Source organism: Trypanosoma grayi (assembly GCF_000691245.1).
Source record: "Trypanosoma grayi strain ANR4 Tgr_220_V1, whole genome shotgun sequence".
Classification (NCBI taxonomy): Eukaryota; Euglenozoa; class Kinetoplastea; order Trypanosomatida; family Trypanosomatidae; genus Trypanosoma; species Trypanosoma grayi.
In genome coordinates this window covers 1-22808 of record NW_008825839.1, presented here as the reverse complement: position 1 = coordinate 22808, position 22808 = coordinate 1, and the positions used below count along the sequence as shown (strand labels likewise).

The 22808-nt window shown below is 52.3% G+C and overlaps 8 protein-coding genes across 8 annotated transcripts; all 8 read right to left on the bottom strand.

Annotated features, from left to right (window-relative positions):
- Positions 1–382: 382 nt before the first annotated feature.
- On the bottom strand, positions 383–6865 carry DQ04_02201070 (ATP-dependent DEAD/H RNA helicase; the record flags this gene model as incomplete). The annotated part of the gene is made up of 1 exon (XM_009311634.1): positions 383–6865. The coding sequence occupies one exon, from the start codon at positions 6863–6865 to the stop codon at positions 383–385; it is 6483 nt and encodes a 2160-aa protein (XP_009309909.1).
- A 323-nt stretch (positions 6866–7188) lies between these two features.
- Positions 7189–9570, bottom strand: DQ04_02201060 (GPI inositol deacylase 2; the record flags this gene model as incomplete). Its single annotated transcript, XM_009311633.1, has 1 exon — positions 7189–9570. One exon carries the CDS (start codon positions 9568–9570, stop codon positions 7189–7191), a length of 2382 nt encoding a protein of 793 aa, XP_009309908.1.
- Positions 9571–10006: 436 nt separating this feature from the next.
- DQ04_02201050 (hypothetical protein) lies at positions 10007–15973 on the bottom strand (the record flags this gene model as incomplete). The annotated part of the gene is made up of 1 exon (XM_009311632.1): positions 10007–15973. The coding sequence occupies one exon, from the start codon at positions 15971–15973 to the stop codon at positions 10007–10009; it is 5967 nt and encodes a 1988-aa protein (XP_009309907.1).
- Positions 15974–16743: 770 nt separating this feature from the next.
- DQ04_02201040 (EbsC protein) lies at positions 16744–17313 on the bottom strand (the record flags this gene model as incomplete). The annotated part of the gene is made up of 1 exon (XM_009311631.1): positions 16744–17313. The coding sequence occupies one exon, from the start codon at positions 17311–17313 to the stop codon at positions 16744–16746; it is 570 nt and encodes a 189-aa protein (XP_009309906.1).
- Positions 17314–17527: 214 nt separating this feature from the next.
- Positions 17528–19993, bottom strand: DQ04_02201030 (hypothetical protein; the record flags this gene model as incomplete). The annotated part of the gene is made up of 1 exon (XM_009311630.1): positions 17528–19993. One exon carries the CDS (start codon positions 19991–19993, stop codon positions 17528–17530), a length of 2466 nt encoding a protein of 821 aa, XP_009309905.1.
- Positions 19994–20222: 229 nt separating this feature from the next.
- DQ04_02201020 (hypothetical protein) lies at positions 20223–21374 on the bottom strand (the record flags this gene model as incomplete). The annotated part of the gene is made up of 1 exon (XM_009311629.1): positions 20223–21374. The coding sequence occupies one exon, from the start codon at positions 21372–21374 to the stop codon at positions 20223–20225; it is 1152 nt and encodes a 383-aa protein (XP_009309904.1).
- Positions 21375–21733: 359 nt separating this feature from the next.
- DQ04_02201010 (cytochrome c oxidase copper chaperone) lies at positions 21734–22021 on the bottom strand (the record flags this gene model as incomplete). The annotated part of the gene is made up of 1 exon (XM_009311628.1): positions 21734–22021. One exon carries the CDS (start codon positions 22019–22021, stop codon positions 21734–21736), a length of 288 nt encoding a protein of 95 aa, XP_009309903.1.
- A 256-nt stretch (positions 22022–22277) lies between these two features.
- Positions 22278–22808, bottom strand: DQ04_02201000 (hypothetical protein; the record flags this gene model as incomplete). The annotated part of the gene is made up of 1 exon (XM_009311627.1): positions 22278–22808. A coding segment is annotated over one exon (531 nt), but the record flags the coding sequence as incomplete, so codon positions are not given.

The window sequence follows — 22808 nt, the reverse complement described above, 5'->3', positions numbered from 1 at the left end:
AAAAAAAAAAAAACAGAAAGGGAGAGGAAAAAGCTTTTTACGGGCAAGATTCCTGCAAACAAAAGCGGTTCGCCAGTAGAACTTTTTGGGCGCCGTGTCGCCGTTAAATCGCGTCATCCCGATGAACCGGCCAAACCCTCATCGCACGCATGCGCCCCTTCTTTTTTTTTTTTTTTTTAGAAAAAAAAACATAAGATATAAATGTATATATATATTTTTATATATCGCGCATGTGTGCATGGAGGCTTCGTTTGCTCAATTTTTAGTACCGCGGCTATTGCCCTCAAACGCCCCTCCCCCACCACCGCCATTTACTACATTAAGCATCTAAGGCAGCCGTCCGCCGCGCAAGTTTTTTCTGGGTTAGAATTAATACCATGTCCTAGTGTTGATGTTGCTGCTGTTGCTCGCTTCGTCGGGCTGCAGCTTCGCTTATCCATCTGGCCCTCTTTGCCGCGAACAATTCCTCGGCAAAACGCTTTTGAATTTGCGGTTGTAGAGAATTGAGGCGTTCCGCCACCTCCAGCAGACGCGGGGCCCCTGCCATAAAGCAAGTTTCCTCTTCGGAGGCTTCTGGCATAATAGCCGTCAGCACGCCAGCACGCGGCAGCTTTGACCTTCGCACGAATCCCCCAAGATTCGACAAGATTTTTTCCACCCTGTTTAGCACTGCGTAAGAGCGGGATTGGGAGAGTCCGTTAAGCTCTTCCAGAAGAGTGAAGCGGTAGTTCTTTCGTGTTGTGTCAATCTGGGCCTTGGCACGAAGAAAATCCGTAAGGCAAGCATTGATGAGAATCTGAGCCCCATCATGCCGCCACCCATCGACAATATCGAGTATGGGAAGCATGCGCCGATCGCAGTAAAGGCCATCGCGAAGAGTAAACGCAATGTCGTCGACAGAAGTGAAGAAATCCCCGCACCCACTAACTGCCACAAACGGTGAACGGGCCTTAAATGGCACAGACGTTTCATTAAGCCTGTCCATTAGAGGGAGCTCAGCGGAACCGTCACCAAAAATGCGTTGTTTTTTGTTGCCGCCATTCATGCAAGGAAGCCGAAAGGCGTCAGCCGCCTGAGGCTCCAAATTAGAGGCCAAGTAGTTGTAAAAAGCGGAAAGCAGTGCGAAAAAGTCGCCGTTGTCAAGAGCCGGCGCAAATGGCGAACAGACATCAATGGGAGCTAGAACAACACGATGTTGTGTGGAAGTTGTCTTGCCTTCCCACAACGTACTCACCGCAGGGTCAAGGAGGGCAGAGCGGTGTATTTCCAGTGGCACACCACACGTTTGGTGGGTGGAGAAGAGATATGCGAGCAACTCCGCAACAGCCTCGTCCATAATACCACTGTTTAGATTCTTCTCGTGCGCAGATGAGTACTGGGCCTTTTCAAATACACCAGATGTAAGCATCCGAATGAATGCAAAACCTTCATTGCCCACATGAGCCTCACGGAAAATGTACATGGCTTCCACCAGCAATGAACCGAGCGACGAAGTATGCTCGTTAAAGTGTAGTCCCTCTTGCTGGAAGAAACCAATCAACATCTGCAGGAACTCCACAGTAAATCCTTCCATATTGCCTCCTGTAACCGATGCGCGTCCTTGGAAGAATAATGGATTGACATACAGACGCTCAGCCAGTTTGGCCACATACTTCTTCCAACCCACTTCATTCTTCAGGCGGCGAAGCGAGTTAAAGTCGTAAAGCTGAAACAGGCGCAGTTGCGAAATGGGATCCATTTGCACATTTCCCTTGATTACTGTCATACTGCTCGTCATTAAACGCTTGATACGCCGCATTGTGATACCGACGAAAACCAAGTGCCCCAAATAGTCGAGTCCACGACGACCCGCACGTCCCATCATCTGACGGAATTGTGTAGGGTTAAGAAGAATATGGTCACCTGCTAGTACAACAGAGCGGCAGGGGCTGTGAATGCCGAGCGCCAGTGTTTCAGTGGAGAAAATTACACCACAATGCCGTCCGCGGAAAAGCCGCTCCACATGCCCACGGAGTTTGCCTTTTACGCCGGCGTGATGCATGCCAATACCACGCCTGAGGGCACGCAGCAGCAAGTCCTCGCCTTCCTTATCACAGTCATCCAAAAGTGATGCAACAACGTTAGGCTCCACAGTGCACTTGTCACCAATGAAAGTAAACTCCGGCAGAATGTCGGGGACGGCAAACACCTCATCATCTCCCTCACCTCCATCACTCAAGTCGCGTTCAGCCACCTCCACATCACCCTCATCACTGGTCGTCAATCGCTTTTGTTTGAGTGTCGACTCTCGCTGTTTTTGCCGTGCCGCATGTGCCGCCGCAGCACGCTCCTTTTCAGCCTTGTACGCAGCAAATTCCTCAGTTGTACGGTAGCGCGCCTCAGCCTTTTCAAGCTGCTCCACCACATACTTAACAAGGTCCCCACAATCTTCTGATTCGAAACTAAATACAATCGTTGGTCCCATGTCGCGTGAGATGAGTTCCCGCAAAACGTTCAAGATCTGCTCACGGATGTATTGTCGCGATCCTGGTAAGGGTACCGCCTCTTGCGATTCACCCAACTCGTCTTCTTGCTCTACTCCCGTATTTCGAGTTTGCTCTTCTTGCCGCTCCTTCTGTTCCTCTTCTTGTCCCTGAAGTGCCAGCCTCTTTTTATTTATTTTCTCCGCTGCATACTGCTCAAGTGTCGCCTCATCTTCGTTCAACTGCTGTGCAAAAGCACTCAGAATGCCGTCCGTAGCCTTCTTCATAACTGCGTTAAAGTCCGCTAACTCCGCATCAGAAAGGTCATCCAGATGTTCGTTGCTTTCATAGCTCAAAACGACCCAGTATGCAAAGGCATTCTTCACATCCGCCTCATACATTCGCGCCCGCTCCTGTGTGATGTAGGTCTCTGTCTCAAAGTACTTTGAAGGTTCAAGCATTCCCAACTGTGCTCGCAGTTTTTGCACCAGCGGCACCAAAGACCATTTGGGCCACACCACTTCGTTGAATGTCGATTGCATCTTTTCAAAGAGGGATACAACTTCACTCGGCACAAGAGATATATCAGGTGGGAATCCACGAAGCAGCTGGTCTGTTGTGAGGATGGAAAGCGGGTGCAGGTCACGTATGTAGCAATGCTCGTAAGTTGCAGTAAGCTTCTTTAACGACTGCTGCACCCCGGGTGGTGGGAGATAAATGTATTTCTTGATGTCATTCCAGCGCTGAATTGATTTCCCTTCTGACGGCAAAACATGTACCTCATAGTCCCGCGTCTTACCCGATGGATCTTCCGTCTGTTCCTTCAGACGACCCTGTACACGGTTTAGCCACCCACACAACTGTTGAGTCTCTCCCAATGTGGCAGAAAGTGCCACAAATGGACACGGAAGGAGAGCTAGAATGCGCTCCCACACGTCACCATTGCCATTACTCTCCATAGAGTGAATTTCATCCAGAATAACATAGTCAATCAGCTCCACCCATTCCGCGCACTTGGGTGAGAGAAGCATGGTTTCAAACGTCTCGGGAACAGTGAGAAGCACCTGGCAGGAGTCGTGAAACTGGTGGTAGTCGGCACCGCCCAATACACCATAAATGTATCTGCCTGGATTCTTGTACTTCTTTGATCCATAGCGGGCGCAAACATCCGCAACAGCTTGGTTGATCAGCGCACGTGCTGGAGCAAGATAGACCACAACGCGCTTGTTCGACCGCCGCAGGGCGTTGTACATACAGTAGTATGAAATGAACGTCTTGCCAGCCGAAGTGGGCGCGCACACCACGGCGCTGCCACGGTTGTCCACTATATCAAGTAGTTCCCGTTGCCAACTGTCCGGGTTAAACGCGACGCGGTAGTCACGCTTCCTCATAAAAGGACGTTCAAGAAGATGCCCCATGTGCAGTAGCTGCAGCATTTCAGGTGTCTCGTGTAGTTGACGGGTACGAGGAATCAGGCTGGAAGGAATTGTCCCTGGCGCCTTGTTCTGCCAGCGTGTGATGGCCCGGTCAAGCTTGTTGTAATAATCCTCCATGAAATCAAAGTGCCTAAGGGCGGAGCGTACCGTATCGAGGTCCTCGGGGGATATCATCATACCCTCATCGCGTATCACAGACAGCACAGCGTGATGACAATAGAGGAAAAGCGGCACACTGAGGGAAATGTTCGGTGACTCCTGCGCAAGGCGGGCGCGCTCTCGCTCCGCACGCCAGTTGTCAAGGTGCAGCTTCACCACACGGCACTTGAGCTTCATCTGGATGTGTAGCTCCACGTAGGAAAGATACACCCAACGCAGGTAGGACGTCACCTCTGCGCTCGAGAGGTCTGGCTTAGCCTTGCGCAGCGGCTCAAGTTGTCCCCACTCCGCTTGCTTGTCAAGTCCCTCTGGAACTAGACGGTCAATGACGGTAAAGCCGTGCAGAATGTTGGCATCTGACTTCGCATCTTTCTTCTTGGTGTTGCCTTTGCGGTCCTTCATAGCAGGATCCTCGAGAGCTAGCGCAAACTCCACCTCGCGCAGCCCGCTAGAGGAAACAAGTAGGCGCCACATGGTGAGTTTTAGGGGAGTAGCATTGGTGTCATTGTTGGTGTTGCCGGTGTTCTCATCGAGTGTGTAGCCAAGATCAAAGCTCTTTCCAAGTTTCGCCTGAGCAAGCCGTTTAAGGGCGGTTGAAAGTGTGGCGATGGCCTCATCACGGTCCTTGTTGGTAGCTCGACCGTGTGAGACGTCAAGAGTACGCAGCAGTTGATCCAAGTGTTTGCACCACTGTGTCACGGCGTTGGTGGCGGCGCTCACGTTACCACGCTCTCGGATCTTATCTTCTCTACTAAGGGTTTTCTTGTTGCGTTGCCCTGCATGCTCCTTGTTCACCTTCTTTTTTGCTGCCGCGCTTTTGCCCTCGTCGTCCGAGTCGTTGTCGGAGCAGACCATGGCCAGTTCATGCGCTGCAAAACCACTGATTCCCATCGACTGTGCCTGCTGAAACGCGTTGCGCACAAATTTCGTGTTATATTCCTGCATATTCTTGGCTTCCTTCTCTGTCATAACACTTTTTGCTAGAGCATCTCCCTCCGCATCAACCACGTCATTAAGTTTGTCGAATGGGGTCGTGATATCCCAGCCAGCAAGTTCGTTGGCGGCGCCGAAGCCGCTTGGATACGGCTGCTCCGCGCGGTGTGACGTCACACCAAAGGACTTGGCGAGTCGCTCTACTAACTCGTGCGTGAGCAACGGGTACGGCTGTAGCTCAACTTTTGCAGGAACAGCGATCACAGGGAGGTCCGCAAGCGGTGCGTCGGTGATGCAGACGGTGTCGTCATCTGCAATAACCTCCCAAGTGCACGCGATGTCCTCCATACCGTCCTCGTCGACCAGATCACGTATTGCTGTCGTGCGCAGCTGCCGTGCAATGGCACAGAAGAGGTGACCGTCGATGATATCAAACTCCTGCCCGCGGCCATTAGCACATCCGGCATGACGCAGCACAACGAGCAGGTATGGTGCGATATCCGAAAGGAAGGTCGCCACCACACTGTTAGGCTGCACCCTCTGCGCACGCATTTCACTGCTCAACAGCCCAGTCACGTACGCAGTGAAGGCAAGAGCTTGACACAACTGCTTCTCCTGCTCAGTCCGCTCCACGGCGTTAAGGTAGGCGTGCACTGCAGCGGACACAAGCTTCTCGCGGTACGATATCTTCTCACCCAAAAGATCCAGTGATGCGGAGGTGATGGTGGGCAGCTGCACCTCCTGCTCCAACGATTGCACAAGTGTCTGCACCTCACTCTCAATTGACACCGCACGCTCGAAGCCCAGACCATCGACGCGGACTGTAAAGACAATCATCGCGTTTTCCTTGTAGATTATGCGTGAGGAATAGGCCACCTTCAGTCTCCGCGCAGCTGCCCAGAGCAGCATGCATCGGTAGTACAGTGCTGCCTTTTCGCCAAGCGCCTCATCCCCCACGAGACTACGGTATGCTTGCTTCAGACGATACGGGTTCTCCTCTTTGCTTCCGCTGCTCTCATTGTTTGCAGTATCTCTGTTTACGAAGAATGTCTGGAGCGGGGTGAGGGAGCCCAGCTGCTCCCCATCCGACATGAGCAAAAACTCCGGCTCCCATTGTCGCATGTACTCCTCAAAGGCCTCGCTGTGGTAACTGGGGAAATTGCGGACAGTGAGATCAGCCTCCGTATTGTTCTCACTGAGAGACAAGAGTGCTTGCCGGACATTCTCTCGCATAAACAATTTCACCGGCGATTTTTCCCACATCCAAAGTGCATTGTCAAAGAAGACAACGTGAAAGTGTGCGCCACGGCGTTGCATGTCGGATAGAAGTTTTTGCATATTGTACATGACATGCATTGGCTGAATCAGATCCCAATCCACACATTGTGGTGACAAGGCGGCCATAAAGAGCGAGTCACCGTCAATGAAAAACATCTCGCTCGCACTCAGATGAACGAACATGTCACACAATTCAGGTCTTGCAGTTGCATAGTGAAGGTCTACCGCTGTGCGCAGGAGCTCATCCTCAATGACGGGACGAATCACAGCCTTGTCCGCCTCAAGGGCGCCATTGAGGAACTTCCATGCTACGCGTTCTTCTTCTTCAGACTTTAGGGAGCCGATGTCCGCGTCTTTCGCCTGCGGCCGCGATCGAAGCACAGCATTACACACGCGTCTTAACGCATAACGCCGGCGTGTTGCTTGAATGGTTGTTGCTTCACTGGTAGCATCAACCTCTCCTGCAGTAGGTATCGTCTTTGCGTTGAAAAGAGCCTTCACATCCTTCACGCTGTCCATTGAAATACGTGCATAGAAGTCATGATCGCCAAGGAAGGCACCGAGGACCGCGATGAGCTCGCAATACTGGGTTGACATACAATTTTAGTGTACCTGTAACAATTAAACAGGGAATCTGAAGAAAATCGAAGTATCTTCACTTGCTCCCACCGACTTTTTTTTGTTGGGATTATCCTTAGTTTGATAGCTGGGTTGAACGAGACACTGGCGGAAGCCCACAAAATGCGTAAACAGATTAATGAAAAAGAAGATACATACTCATAATTTTTAGTGAGGTCAGAGTACGTTTGCGCATGCCCGTGTGGGTAACTGTGCAAGAGTGCTAGAAAGCAACAGAATGTTATGTATATGCATGTATATTGTGTGTAATAATTTGAAAGCGCACTTGGAAGCCGTATTCCCTACAACATGGCACCCATAGCATCACCAAAGATAGAAACAGCAGCAGCTGCATGGGGAATTCCCATATGCAGAAGCACACAGGCCGGGAAACCCAAAAGAAGCACCCACGCAACGCGAAACGATTCCACCGGCACACTCGCCATCACCATCAGAGAGCACAGAAGCAATAGGGATGCGGCCACAACGGCAACTCGCAGCGGGTTCCTGTGTGTGAGGGTGGTCCACACATGATGTGAGCCACGCCGCCTCGGAAAGAGGTGGTGGGGGAGCACAGGACACACAACGTGTGCAAGCAACAGAGCATGCAGTGTTATCTCCACCACTCGGCTCCAAGCATATATCATTGTCGCATCCTTGTCGTCAGTGTCAGAGAGCCACGCGTTTCGAAGCACAAAAAACGGATGGATATGCAGCACATGCAACAATGCGTAAGCCGCCACAAGAGCACGTACATCCTTGATTGCACGATTACGGGCTACAGCTGTCACCTTCTCGGAAGAAAGCATGCGCATCGGCAGCAGCAGCAACGTTATACATAACCAAACCAGTGCACGCTGACACAGCTGTACAGACAACAACCAACAGAGCACAACAGCAGCAAGGTACCCTATTACTGGAATGTAGTTCCAGCAAACCAAACCGGATCGGCGAACGCGACCGTGACCAGCCAAGTAGCAGTAGAATGACCACATCACCTTCCACCAACTCGTGCTTAACAGTAATAATAGACGAAGGAGTTGGTAGGCTGCCACGCCTGCCCACGACCCAACCACCGCTGGGCCAACAGCTGCCAGAAACAACGACAGTAAATGGCTCCATCCATTGGTAGGTGTGCACACGAGGTCGTCAGCGATCCACGGAAGGGCACACCAATCACTTTGGGGAAGCATGCAGCACCGAAACTGTACCAGAAGAAGCTGGCTTGATACACCAATGAGGACAGTCAGAAACACCACACCCACCGCACGTGCTTTAAACAGCATTGCAGATTCATAATTAAGAATATGGAAATGACAATGGTGATGGGGGTGAAACGGCGCACACCGGGCGGATACCAACAGATAAAGGACTAACGGGCGAAAGGAGGCGAGTATCACCGCTGTGTAGAGCGACACCACGGCGACCGGAAGTGTGTGACGCATCACACTACGCTCTGCCCACCAAGAGATAGTCAAGACACCACTTCTCGGCAGGGTCGCTAAGTTCATGGTATCACTGTTATTCCGGCATTCAAGGGATTCGTTTGCAATGATGCGCGCGACAAGATCCACAACGCAATAATCCCGTACCACGTCGTTGTGTGAAAACATCTGACCACAGACCTTTGAATCATCTGTGTGTATGGTCGCAGAATGCTGTTGGCGCGCAGCGTTAGAGCCCCGTGCAAGGTCCGTCAGCTGTGACTCCACTTGCAGATCTAGCGCTCCTGACGTGATAGACACGACACGAGGCAGCACCCTCATCTGGCCTTGTAAGGCCTCGCTCTTCCTGAAACTCTTCCAGAGGGTTGTGTAGACATGTAGCATCGGCTCATCCAGAAATATAGGTGGCTGCCGGTGCGGTGTATTGAGAGTAATGATGCCGTTAACTGAGCTTGATGTCCCTGACATCATTGTTGAAGCCAGTTGTGCCACCACACCCCCCATGGAATGTCCAATGAGCCACACGTTGGTAACAACGCCATGCTGCTGCTGCTGCGCCACCACCTTCGAGTCCCTCACATAGAAGCCCACTGGTTGTTGTAACTTATCACGGTCTCTTTTGCGCCGCAACGACCTTACCACATCTACGGCAAACGCTGCCTGCTGCTCGAGAAGTCTACCGCGGTGGATGTTCGCCTGTTCTGCAAAGTCTAACGAGTAAAACTCCGGATTGATGCCACACCGCTGCAACACAGCACATGCCAATTGGGTAGCCTGTTTGTATGACCCTGAGTTCCCATGAATGAAAAAAATAAGAGTACCCACTCCTGTTTTCCTTGCAGGTGATGGTGGCGGTATTGGTATACTTCTTTGCCAACACTCTACCCTATGTAACGCATATGACTCTGAATAACTCAAACCGTTCCTGTTTTTCCCCTTGGAATCAACCAGTGACACCTCATTATATTTGATTCCATTCCAATCAACCTCAGAAGGAAAGGGCCTTGGGCGGTTACGTCCTTGGAGCTCTGTTGTCGACCCCAAATAAGCCAGCATAGATACCGCAAACATAACGCCTGCAGCAGCAAGAATCCATGTACAGCCCTTGACAACAGCCCTTGACTTCGCCACAGCAGCAGTATCATGTCCTTCTTTCTCCCCAAAGTTTGTATCCGCACCACTACCACCACTCTCATCCTCTCCGTAATGATTATAGATTTCTGGTAGACGGGGAAACATCGCCACAGGGCATTGTCTTTACTATCCCAGCTGACTAAAACCAATGTGAAACCGAGAGAAGCAATCTATTATTATCTCACACCAAGGAAAAGCCAACGAAATTCATTCCCTTTCCACTTTGGCAGCATTATCAGGGACATATCGCTCATTCCAACACTGCTTTTGTTTTCCTTTATTTCTGTCTTCCTTTTGTTGTTGTTGTTGTTGTTTAGTGAAATAGATGTCGCGGCAGAGCACAAGTACAATTTCCTTTGTTTCTCGCACCAATAAATTTAAATAAAAAGAAAGACAACCGTATTCCGCTCGGTTTTCCTTTCCTTGTCATTTGCAGATTTTCGCTTCCAATGAGGCAAGTTCACTATTTCGTCCACAGGCTATTTTTAGAGCATCTTTTTACTTTTTAGCCCAGCCATGATCACTCCCCCGTCCAGTGATGTTATTGCCGTTTCATGCCAAGCAGGGCCATGCCGAGGCGCACTCCTGCCTCCTTTATCGCTCGAATGAATTCTGAAATGCGTGACACGTGACAGACCTCAACCAGACTATATGAATCTGCTGCAATACCACCTTCAATGATTGTTGCTTTGTTGAAGTACAAACGTGAATGCTCTAGGCGTACGCTCTGATGGCATCCAGATCCTTGAACTCCATCTGGAGTCACTGTTATAAAATCGGGCTTCGGGGGGTAGTACAGCCGTGTCATCGGCCCACCAATACCACAGAATGTCTTTATTGTCTCATTCTCCTCGTTGAAGGAGGGGTCCAAAGAAACATTATGGAGGGAGAAGAGGCGAATGTTGGCTATTAACCGTTTCTTTCTGACCATCTCCTCGTCCATCAAAGTTGACTGGGCGGCATCACACTGTGTTTTATCAGCGTTTGCATGTGGTGCTGGTGGGAGGCTCTGCAGTGCACTTGCACCCTTACAAGCAGTATCAACCCCCAAAGACGCGCATGTCGGTGCTAGTGTCTGTGGCATCATAGTATCCCCCCGTTCCGCACACGCGGCCACGGTGCTACTGCTTTCACTGCCGTCTCCACAACGTGGGTCATTCGCCGCCCTTACCCCACGTTCGCCCTCCGCCAGCGCACCCAAAAGCAAACGATGTAGATCCGTGCTGACGGTGTTGCCGCCGTTATTGATGTCTCCAAAAGCAAGATCAGACAAAACAGAGTCTACAAATGTCAGCGTGGCGCACTTGGCAGTCAAAATCTCTCTGTGTGTACAGTATCCGCGGCATTTGGTGAGTGATACAGTTGCATACTCTGCACACATCGCCGGGCCACGAATCGAGCCCACAAAAACACTCTCCAAAGCCCGAAAGGTGGTATTCCCACTGAGGAGGACGGCCTCCGGACCAGCAAAAAAGCAGTGCGAAGCATCGATGCTTGAGCCACCCGAAGCAACAAGCTTCCGTAGATGGGCATTCTCCATAATCAGTGTGGACGAACTTGCAACATGCACGCGCAAAGGCACAATATCACCACTAGAAAAAATGTCAATTTCGTTCGCGTTACACATGGGAACACTTCTGTCCACAGTAATACCACTGTTTGCCATTGCGTCAGCTCCGCTACCCACACACGACACAAGTGGACGATGGTTTTCCAATGGGGGCGCCTCAGCCAAGTGTTCACTTGTTGCCGCTGCCGTGCAAAGCGAGGAAGCACTGCTGCCTAGAAGTGTGGGATCAGGGAGGTCACGTATCTCACCTTTGGCACCATGTAGCAACGCCAGGCCATACCACGTCGCCTCGGTAGAGGAGCCATATAGGTCAGAGGAAATATCCGCCACCAAGGCGCTATTATACGAACTGATAGAAGCGTGGGCGCTCCTTTCTTTATAGTGTGCAGACAAGAAAACCTGCTTAAATAGTGCATTTCGCAATTGAACTGTAGCCCTTCGGCCCTCCACAATAATCACTGTCTGCGTCGGAGTCTCGTCCATCCCGTCGTTCTGCAGAGTCATGCGCTGCCGCTCCTCGAGGAGAATGAGGCACCAATCCATCAGAAGTGAACCACACCCTGCTACACGAATAAGGCCATTTGGCATTGGCAGTGTTGCATTGAATGGAGATGAACGCGAAAACGGCGCCGAAGGGGGTGTTACCCCTGGTGGCAAAGGTGGCAAAGGAAACGTTTCTTTATCTCCCACTGGCATAGGACGCACGGCGACGTGCTCAAGAAAGCACTTTCCATCAATCTGCAGCCGTCCCTGGAGTACGGAGCCTGCCGAGGAGACAGGGGCCTGCGAAGTCACACGTGAAAGAGCACCACGGTGGACAATGAGCGCGTGCTGACGCACATTGAGCGCACGGCAATCCGACAAATACATCTGCGATCCAGTGAGTGCGTTAAAGGCTACGTTACAGAATTCAGCTGTACATTGGTGCAGGTACACATTGGCACCATCACCACAGCTCACGGCACATTGTGCACCTCCTCCAAAGCAGGCGTTGTGAATGACAGCAGTACCCTTATCCATTGCAAAGCATGAGGGAAAAAGCCCAGACGGAGCGGCAGAGGCACCAGTGAGAGTTAATTGTGGTGGTAAGTGCTGCTGAGCGGGGTCTTTGCGAACTTTAATGTCCAGCATACTGTCTACCAGGGTGTCCAGCCTCGCGCCGTCGTAGACATATAGACCGATGCGGGAAAAACCGCTTAGCTTCACGTGGCCCTCCACATGTATGATACCATTGCGGTTCTCAATGCTGTACATTCGAGCTGTGTAGCTTCCGCGGCGTACAGCACATGTACCGTGGTTTAGTACAAACACACCCACATGATTACTGTTAGTGCTGCAACGTGACAACCGGCATTTGGCACTGTCCACTGTGAAACCATTAACAATATGCTTTGCTGTGCAGTGAGAGGCCTCCAACTCTGTTTCGGGCCCAATTGCGGCGTATCCAAATGTGACATGCCGCACTTCGCAACCAACTACAACGCAGTGGCTCCCAGACCATGCCTTTACACCGGAATTTTTTTGGGTGCTATACGAAGGCAACGATGGAGGACGCCCATCATGTGATACCCCAGACGGGGTATTGTTTCCCGCCTTTACAGCTCCACCACCACCGCTAGTGGTAGTGCCGCCACTTCCTGTAGCTTCCGCATTTCCCGGAGGAGGAGCAGCAGCAGCAACAGCTACCGCTGCTCCTGACGCTGAGGCAGAGCTCGAGAAGCCGATTGCACAGGAAGATTGAGGAGCTCGGTATGGTGCCTCAGCGCTGACAGAATCCACACATGCGGCAACGCCCATGTCTACTATACACTTCTCCAGCCGGAGGCATCCCCCATTGTAGCACGTGAACCCACTGTCCAGACCACGTTGAACTATCACCCCCACACAGACGGTATCCCCAGAGCGGCTTTCCAATCCGTGTACGCGACCTTTCAGCACACACGGGAGTCCGCCCGTTATATACTTTGGTGCCGTTGTATTGTCCATGCGCAATGTTGATTGATTGAGAGAGAAGACGCCAACGTGGTCAGTGTCTGCACCGCAGTGGTGCAACGTGCAGTGTGCGTCATCAAGAGTGAAGCCATTCGTTCCGCCGATGGCCATGCACTCCTCAAGACGGACCACAGAGCTCTGTATCGCCGCAAACCCAAATGCATAGTCTGCAATGAGGCAATTGTGCACATGTGCAAAGCCATTTACAACTTTCAGCCCACATGGCTGCAGGGTCGACGTCAACGTCGTCCACACGACGGAGTCCGTTAATGTTAAAGATCCTTGATCGTAGACGTAAATAGATGTGTCTTGTGCGTCTGAAAGTACCATGCCTTCGGCTATCATAGTAGCATCACGTACCTCGAGGCTGAAAAGGCCTCCAGTAAAGGAAAGAGGCAATATTGCAGACGCTGGTGGTAGTGGTGATGCTGTTGTTGTTGTTGTTGTTCTTGTTGTTTGTGTTATTCTTGTCCCTGGCACTGGCGGCGCTGGTGCTGGTGTGGATACTGAACGGGATGGCGATTCTATTCGTGTTGTTGAGAACTCAAAGTCTTCTACAAGTTTTTCAATAAAAACCGTGGCTATTTCTGCTGCGGTAGTGGGGTCAACACTCTCTTTTCCCATTTCTTTATCTTCCCTGAAATCCAATACAGCAGCTGCCGGTTCCTGTGTAGCCATAGGGCCGCTGCAAATGGGAGGAGAGAGGTTAATGTCATGCTTGACCATAGTAGTTTGTGCCAGTAATCGTCTTCTTGGAGCACGTCTCCGCAACTTTAACAGCAGGCGGCATCGCTCCTCGAAGCTAGGAATGTGTTCCGTGTCGTTGCTGATCTTGCACTTGGCTTTGTTTAACGCAAATACACCCACATGGTTTGTCCGTGCGGAGCTATTCGCTATAGTAACAGAAGAAGCGTCAATCGTGTATCCATTCACCACGTGGTCAGCGTGGCAAGCGTAGAAGTGAGCCACAGAGTGTGCAATAACTGAGAAACCAAAGTATAGGTGCTCTGCTTGGCAATGGCGGGCTGTGACTATGCCTCCCAGCTCCACATTCAGTCCTGTGGGGCGATTAATGTCGGACACCTGCAAGTCAATGCGATCACCACCGTATAAACGTGTGTTAAACAAGAAAGCGCGACATCCAAGTATACTAACAGCGCTGCTGAAACCCGCCATGATTGTAGAGTCAGCAATGTCAACCGATGCGTCTTGCTCTGCAAAGATGGTTTTCTCGGTGCCGTAGGGGTAGATGTGGCAGTCACCTTGTATACGCAAGGAGCCGCTGTTTGACACAAGGACAAACGCCTGCAAAAGAAACGGCGCCGTGGTGTCAACTGAAAGAGATGCCTGCTCATCAGTGAACGTGTACTCCTTCCTCTGGAGCGTGGTGTTGTCGCGCAGCTCCACAATGGAGTCGTCGAGAACGAGGATTCCCTCTCGGCGCGTCTCAGGCACGTCCACGTACACATCGCAGTGTAAGAGCTGCACACGCCCCGACCCCTCAGTAGAGAAGTGACCAATGAAGGTGCAATCTCGCATCTCTAGGGTGCCGAACACCGTGAGGGCCCCGTACACCGTGAGGTTCTGCATCCGCAGCGTGCAACCAGCAGGAATCTCACAAGGCACGTCTGGCGTACGGCAATCCCGTGTGTTGGGCAAAAGGTCACTGCACTGAGCTTCGCAATCCGTCTGTTCCCCTGTCAGTACCACGGCGATGGTTGGAGCAGCAGAAACAGCGCCATCTCTGCTTTTTCCACCGCTGAAGTGGTGGCCAGAGATGAGCCCCGCCATCCTCTTTTTCGGCCCGTGATCGCGGTATGCTTTAGAAGAGCTGAAAAGTGGTGCGGATGGCGACTGGATGGACGTCGTCTCGTTGTCACTTGCGTCCCTACCAGCTTCGCTGGCCACACTAAGCACCGCTCCCTTAGTATTGTTGAGAGTTTCTTCTTTTTCTGTTCTCGACGACTGCTCTATATTTGTTGTACTGTTCTTGACTTCTTGTGCCGTCTTTGCCTCGCTGTCGTCTGCCGCTTTGTAGGGCCCAAGCGAAATGGCGTACAGTGAGGTACCGTCACCGGCAGACGGGAGTGTGCACTTCACTATATTGTCATCGACATCCACAAAGGTGGTAGGCGGTGAGGAAAGAGCATATTGAATGTCCAACTGCACCTCCATTTCCCCACCGCTAACGAAAAGACGCTGTAACTCTTCGCGAGAGTGCACAACTACCTTCTGCTCTCCTGCCTTTTTAGACGCTTCCTTGTCCATACACATACTTGTGAAGAAGGCAACGGAGGATTCGCTACCATCCGTCACTACTGTTGGCGGCACATCCAACTCCTGATGCTCCTGACATTTGTCTTTCTTCACAGTATAGCCGCGGAAGAGGTGTGGGTGTGACTGCCTAATGTGACGGATGCCCAAATCGTGTTCATCACGTGTATAGGCCGATACGGTGGCCACACCTGCTGCAGGGTTGTCCGACGCATCGTTCACAAGTGAACGATGTGGTGGATTGCCATTGTTTCGGTTACTGTTGAGTTCGTCCACTGTGACTTTACTGTCGTGACCAAAGGGGTTCAGTGTCGCGTGCAGGGAGCGGAAAAGAAGCGTCAATCCATCCACATCCACAGACCAGTGCTGCGACATGAGCTCTAATGAGCAGATTGCTCCGTGGTGAATAAAGGTGGCGACAAGTCGAGGAGCGATCACAAATACCAGTGGCATGCGCTGCAGCTCTTCAAGAAAGAAGACGCGAAGCGAGACGAAGAACTCAGCTTTATTCTCATCCTCATAGCGCAGCAGCACATACCAGTTCGTCAGGTCATCCTCATCGATGAGCTCAATTAAGGCGCAGCATCCCTCCAATAGGCTGTTGGTGTTCTTCTTGAAGTGCATGAAGAGGCGCTGAAGGCGCTGATTGTACGACGTCGAGAGGGATGGCATCACCAGTCGCGGGTGCTAGGTTGCCAGGGGGGGGGCAACGAAATATATGGACAGTGCAAAGGTCAGCAGCTTCAGAGAACTATTTTCGTTAAGCCCACACTACCTGCGCGTGATAAGCTCATGCAGTGTCTGAGCTGCTTCAGTTCCTTTTATTGCTGTTGTTTTTTTTTTTCTTATTTCTTTTGTTCCACACGTTTGCCAGCTGCTTGCTATAACCCGAGACCTTACTTACTCCTTGTTGGGCGCCAGTGTGCACCGTGACGATTCACCACACAGTCGACAACTAGAGTTCTACTGTTTTTTTTCTCGGAATTTTTTTCTATTGCGCGCTCTCACAAACTGGGTCAGAGAGAAACAAGGGAACAACGATAATTGTGGGTGCTCAATGCTGAGTAGGCAGAGAGCGAGAAAGAGACTGACGTAGATCCCACGTCCATATCAGGTATGTTCACCTCACATTACAACACAACAGAATCAGTGGCAGATTCTGTCTAATTTGGTGCATGTCACACACTCATGGAAATATAAATGAATCGCCTAAAACAATAGCAAAAGTAATGTTGAACAAAGAATGCGATAACAGAATGGAGTTGTCACAAGCGATAGATCTCTTTCTCACACACACACACACGCACACACACACGCAGAAACAAAGATAGAAAACAGCCATAAAAAAGTAGAATATATATATATATATATATATATATATGTATATAACCCTCTTTACCTTCTTATTCCCTTCCTCTGCATTTATTTTCCCTACTCATACCTCATTGTTGTTGCTCCTGCTGCGGTGACGCCTCCGTCTCACCGTTTGCCGTCTCGTCGCGCGTCCACCCGTCGCAGACGTCAATCCACTCAACGAAGTGTGAGTACTGCTCCAGCTCTTCAATACTCATCAGAACTACGCTGTTCGCCGCTCCCGCTGCCGGGTACACCATCGGAAAGCGGCGCAGCGAAACGTCAAGGTACACACGCACGCCGTCATTCACGCCAAAGGGGCAGACGCCGCCGGCTGCGAAGCCGATCGCCGCGTCGACATCCTCGCGTTTAATCATCTCCGGCCGGCGCTCAAACTTCGCGCGGTATTTCTTCGCGTCGATCTTCGCGTCACCCGAGGCAATAATGAGGAGTGGCTGATAGTTCACACCCTCCTTCTTCTTGAGGAGCGTGAAGCTGATGCTCTTGGCGATCATGGAGGGGGTGCAGTTGAGCTGCTGCGCGGCGAGCTCAACGGTCGCACTGCTCGCAGGGAACTCACGCATTCTCGAGATGAGGTGGTCGGCGCCACAAGAAAGGAAGTACTGTCGCACCCTCTCCGTGCCGGCAGCCGTGCTCATGGAATTGTAGTGGTGGTGGTGCTGGTGTGTGGGGTGCACCCTTACAACGGCTTTCCGCGCTGAACACTAAAACAGATATACGGGGATATATGCATTCAACGAGAGAGAGAGAGAGAGAGTGTGTGTGTGTGAAACAGAGGCAAGCGCCGTGGTGGTAAGTTAGCACCGATACACCCTTGCCATAAACCACAAAAATGCATTCCAGGGTCTTCATTCATCTCAAAACTCTGGGCAGCACTAATTCTTTATCTTCCCCCTCCCCCAATTCACTTCTTCCCACCTTGAATATAGCTCTCTGTGATGTGTGGCAGTGCCTTGCCTCAAGGTACTGCTGCTGCTTCTCCCTTATATGACCAACAACACGCGCAAACCCTGCAAAAACCGCCCTTGTTCGCACTGTTTTCTTTCCGCTTGTCTTCACCTCCTGCTGCTGCTGCCTCTTTCGGTAATGCTCCAACAGTCGTTTCTTCTCTACCGCCACCGCCGCTGCAACGCGTGGGGCCGCGGAGATGACATCATCCTTCATCACATACGTGTCCGACGTAAGAAGTCCACGTTGTATCAAAAGATCGACGATTTCCATCACGCGCCGCTGCCAAACCGGAAAAGCGGTCGTTACTTCACCACCGTCGTGTCTCGTAATACGTCGCATGCCAACTTGACGCGTAAAGGCGTACGTGAGCTCAACAAGAAGCGGGTGTGGTGCTTTGTGTGGCATGGACAGCAGGGACAAGAGAAGCTTCTCCACCAGCCCAGGGCACTCGAACAGCATATTCATCGACCTCAGCCCCCCATGCGCATCATTCAGCAGCGCCTCATAAAGTGCTTCGGCTTTGGCATCTATAGCACGCCGCTGCGCCATGTTGCCCTGCGCCTCACAGCACGCATGAGCCGTGGCCAATATGTGGTGAAGACTATCGAGAAAGAGAGGCATCGAGCGGAGGTCAAGAAAACTCGTTGCAAATTCCATCGGTTGCTGTGGCAAGATACCTCCCACTGCACTGCTCCCCGAGCGCGTAGCAGCATCCCCATGGCCCAAATCAGCAGTAGACGGCGCAGAGAACAGCTGCAGGTCGTCATCCTCATCATCCCCATCAGCAATGTCGCCTTGAGCGGCGTTCGCCGTGGCCGCTGTCAATGCATCTGGAGCTGTAGCAGCAGAGGACACTACGAGAGCTGCACCGCAGATGCGGTGGCGCCGGCTACCGTCCGCTGCAACGTCGCGCCGGCCCCTTTTCTGCATAGCGTCAAGCAACGTTTGCAGCAACAAGTCGGTCGTTTGCAGGTTACACGCATGCACCTCGCGCCGACCGAGCAGCAGCACAACACCGAGGAATTGTGCAGGAAACACTCGAAGCGCCTCGTGCAGCTGCGGCAGCAGCACTTCCACACAATCGGCGCGGAACCAGCGTATCTTCGCCAGTGCGAGTGTGAGGAAGAAGAACGTTGTCGGCGAGCCCTGTCGTGTGAGATGGAGTGAGCCGTCACGGACACCGCGCATGAGTGAGCTAACAACCACATCGTAAAAGGTTGCATTGAGAATGGGGTGATTATTGCACCCCACAGCCACAAGAGCTGTGCTGTACGCTCGCGAGTGGCGTGTTGCCGCGACATCGGTATTGAGAAGCCGCACTAACCCCATCTGCCACCGCGCAATGGCGTCTAGCAGCACACTCATCACACTCACATCGAAAACTTTGGCACCACTACCACCACCAATATCAGCTGAAGTAGAATAAGAGGAGGCTGTGTGCTGTTTTGGGTAGTCGGCGAGATAGACTTCGATATTGTCACGCAGCGTGTCCAAGACGGCGTCGGAATGGAGCACCTTCTGCTGTGCAATGAGGTGGATGAATGTTGCACTACGTGTAGCACTCAGTGAAGAAGCACGTGTAGTAAGCCACTGGAGGAGTAGGTAGCTTAGTTCTGCTACCCAATCCGTTCCGTCTACGATACTACCAGCGCGGAGGTCCACTACCACACTCGAGCTCTGCTGAACCTCGTCCAAGTTCGTCTTTGCCAATGCGCGCAGAACACACTCCAGCAGGGCGTCACTGCGGAAGGCCTGCAACCCACACACACCGTCGGCAGCAGTACCATAATCACGGCTGCCGATTCCCTTGCCGTGGGCCTCGTCCTCAGTGATGAGGACTTCCACCGGCGGTGCCTCACGCAGTCGACGCCAAACCTCAACAAGGCACTGCAACATGTGACCCTGGTGGAACCGTTTGTACTCCCGCTCGAACAATGTGGTAAACTGTGGCCCCGACATACCCCGAAGAAACTCACTATACGCGGGAGAGAAGGTCACGACGCTGTTGCCGATGCTGCTGGAGTCAATATCAATGCTTCTAGCAGCACTGATATTGGTAGTAGAAGCAGCAGCAGAAGTGGAAGTAGTATTATTAGCAGTACCACTGCTACCCAGCCCTGTATCATTCGTCCCACTCATAATGGTGGAGCTAGGATATTTTTGGGGCGAAAAGGCCCCTTTTGCGCTGGACGCCGTGTGGCGTCGGCTCCCCTCAGCCCCATCTGATGCCGTACCGCCCTCACCTATCTCCGTGAAAGCCTTCGCCAATTCGGAGAGCGAGACATGCCGCACAGCACCACGCAGAGGCGCCGTCGACGAAAGAAGAAAAATAGACCTGCCAACGCGCGAGGAGCCGACGGTGCGCATGCCTGCTCTGGTCTTAGTCTTCCCTTCAAAGAAGTGAGTATCAAAAAAGACGTAGGGTGAGTAACGCAGTGCGCTTTTAGGGCACCACACGCTAAGGTTTGACACGCACCTGCACGGAGTACAACATGACATCGGTCAATAAAACGGTTTGTGTGTACATGCATGCAAAGGAAGAGGGCGGCAGCAGCATCGCCAGACACCACAGCAATGATCTTCATTCTCAGTTGTGTCAAACCGCGTCCTTCACGGCGTCGCAAGAAGGGAAACACACGAGAAGCCTCACGTTGTCTACCTTGTCTGTGTTTGCAGGCGGTAACGCCACCACCCGCGGTAGGGGGATCGTGCTCGCCAGAACCTGCTCGAGACTTGACAGCAGCGCTGCTGTACTGCCTGTTATGGCAGAATTCAAAGTGTCGGAGGAGGCGAGTGCCGCAGCTGCTGCTGCAGCACCTCCTCCAGTTAGTCGTACGGTGGCGCGGTTACCGCCAGGTGTTTTGGGCCCACCGCCAGTCACGCGGTACGGGTAAAGGATGTCCCTGCCGACGAGTGTGACGCTGCTGTCACTGATACCCACGAACATTGCAGCCACCTCAGCGGCATACTTTGTCTGCGCGAATCGAAACGCCTTCTGGCCCAGTTGATATGGTTCACTGTGGGGTGGGTCGTCACCGAGCGTTTTACGCGAGGCAATGATGTCCAGCACAATGCGACACCTTGGCTTGTTATATGCCGGCTCCCACTGCTGCAAAAGGTTAGCAAAGACTGCATCCTCTTCCCGCTGCTCACGAGAGCCAGCGGCACGTCCCAGCGACGCCGTCGCGTGTGTGTTGCGCCCACCACTGCCACTACTGCTGCGTCTGGCGCGTGGACTCCCGCTGCTAGTAAGGGGCGAGAACGCATCAATACTCTTGCGCATGGTCTGTCGACCTCCGCCCTCCATGTATGTGCTCGCCTGTGCGTGCAGAAGCGTATTACTCAGCGGCGTCAGCGGCAACGCCGTGACAGCGCGCAGGGCGTGCGCCCTTTGCAATGAGGCAGGAAGCTTCTGCCAGTATTCGAGCGCATCTTTAAATGCGCGGCGGACAGCGGCCACCATCGCGTCAATAAGTACACACACGCCGCGTTCCGCCTCCTTTGCGGTGTCACACCACTTGAACTCGTAGTCGGCGTGCACGCAAAAGAAATTCTGCGGGTCGCAGGCGAGACGGTCACGAAAGTACGGGAACACCACCACGTTGTGCCGCTTCCTTCCACTCCGCGCCGCGGTGTCGCCGAGCCCCTCCGTGGCTGAACCCAGCACTGTTGTTGCTGCTGCCGCTGCTGGCCCCAGGAGTTCGCCGCTCCGAAAGGAGGGACTCTCGGCGCGCAGCGGGGAGCCCATCAATACCACACAAGCACGCAGCCGAAACGACTGGGATGGGAGCCTAACCACCGTAAGCACACGGAACTCTGCGAAAGAGGAAATGCCACAAGAAAGAAAGCGTATTGTATACAAACAATAATAACAAAAAAAAAGGGGGAAAAACCACATAGAACAGACACATAGACAATTTTTAGTGTCCCATAGCGAACACACACAGAGAAAAAAATACACAACAATACTCAACAAATCAATGTGAGCTTACTATACGTGATATGTCGTTCACACGTGCAGGTAGGGCAGCGGGAGCCACTCAACTATCCCCTTCTCCCAGCACCATCAGTATTCACACAACAACAACAACAACCCGAACCCCCACCCTAGAAGCTCCTTGCGCTTTTGCGCAGGCTGTTCACCTCTTCCTCTTTAAAGCCCTCGCGTAGCAGGCATGTATAGAATGCCTCTACCTCGCGCTGGCAGGCGTCAACACCCTTGAAGACGGTACACTCGTCACGAGCCCGCCGCTCTGCTGGGCACGCGCAGCAGATCTTGCAGCCCGGAGTCTTGGTCGGCCCCACTGCTGCTGCNTCTGCTGGGCACGCGCAGCAGATCTTGCAGCCCGGAGTCTTGGTCGGCCCCACTGCTGCTGCTCCGGCTTCCTCCCCCATCTATCACGCTCCTTGAGTCAATCTTGCGGACAGCTACCTTCCCTGAGACGGGTAGAGGAATAACAAGTAAAACAGAAGAGGAACACAACACAAGAAAGGAGAGCATGTAAAAGTGTAGACATACCGTTTTCACTCTGCACACATATACGTTCAGGCAGTCTTTTTTTCCCCCTTTAAAAAAAAAAATACAGAGACAAATATATATATATATATATATACATATATATATATGACTCTTGCACGTCAGCCGCCCTAATTAAGGCGTGCCTGCTGGTTGGGTGGCAGTGGCCTCATCATCTTTCCGTCTGGCGCCTTTTCTCTTATTCTTGCGTCGTCCTGTTTGTTGCGTCAGTTCCTCATGTGTCTCGTATTCGTCCTCATCGTTGCTCTGACGGTCCTTGTCTCCGTTGCCACTGTCAAGTGTCCCACCATGCGACGGCAGTCGCGGAGCAAAATTCTTGTTTCGGAAATGTGTGAAGTTAGAGCGATTATTCGCCTTAACATTTTTCTTCGGCTCCTTCTTCCTCCGCTCGTCACCGTCGTCACTCTCGCTGCATTCACCACGCCGGGCGGCGCCAAGCTGTTCTTGTAGCAGCTCCTCCCGCTCGCGCGCCGCCTGCACGAGAAGCGACTCCAGATCACCACTCACCTCCTGCCTCAGCGGCGCCTCAACTTTCGAGGCCGCCAGACGCGCCGTCCGCCCCGCAACAGCGCAGCCGCATGGGCAGCAGACATCGTCGCCCGCCGTGCCGAGTTTAGAACAGCAGCCGCTACAGCTTACCGTTCC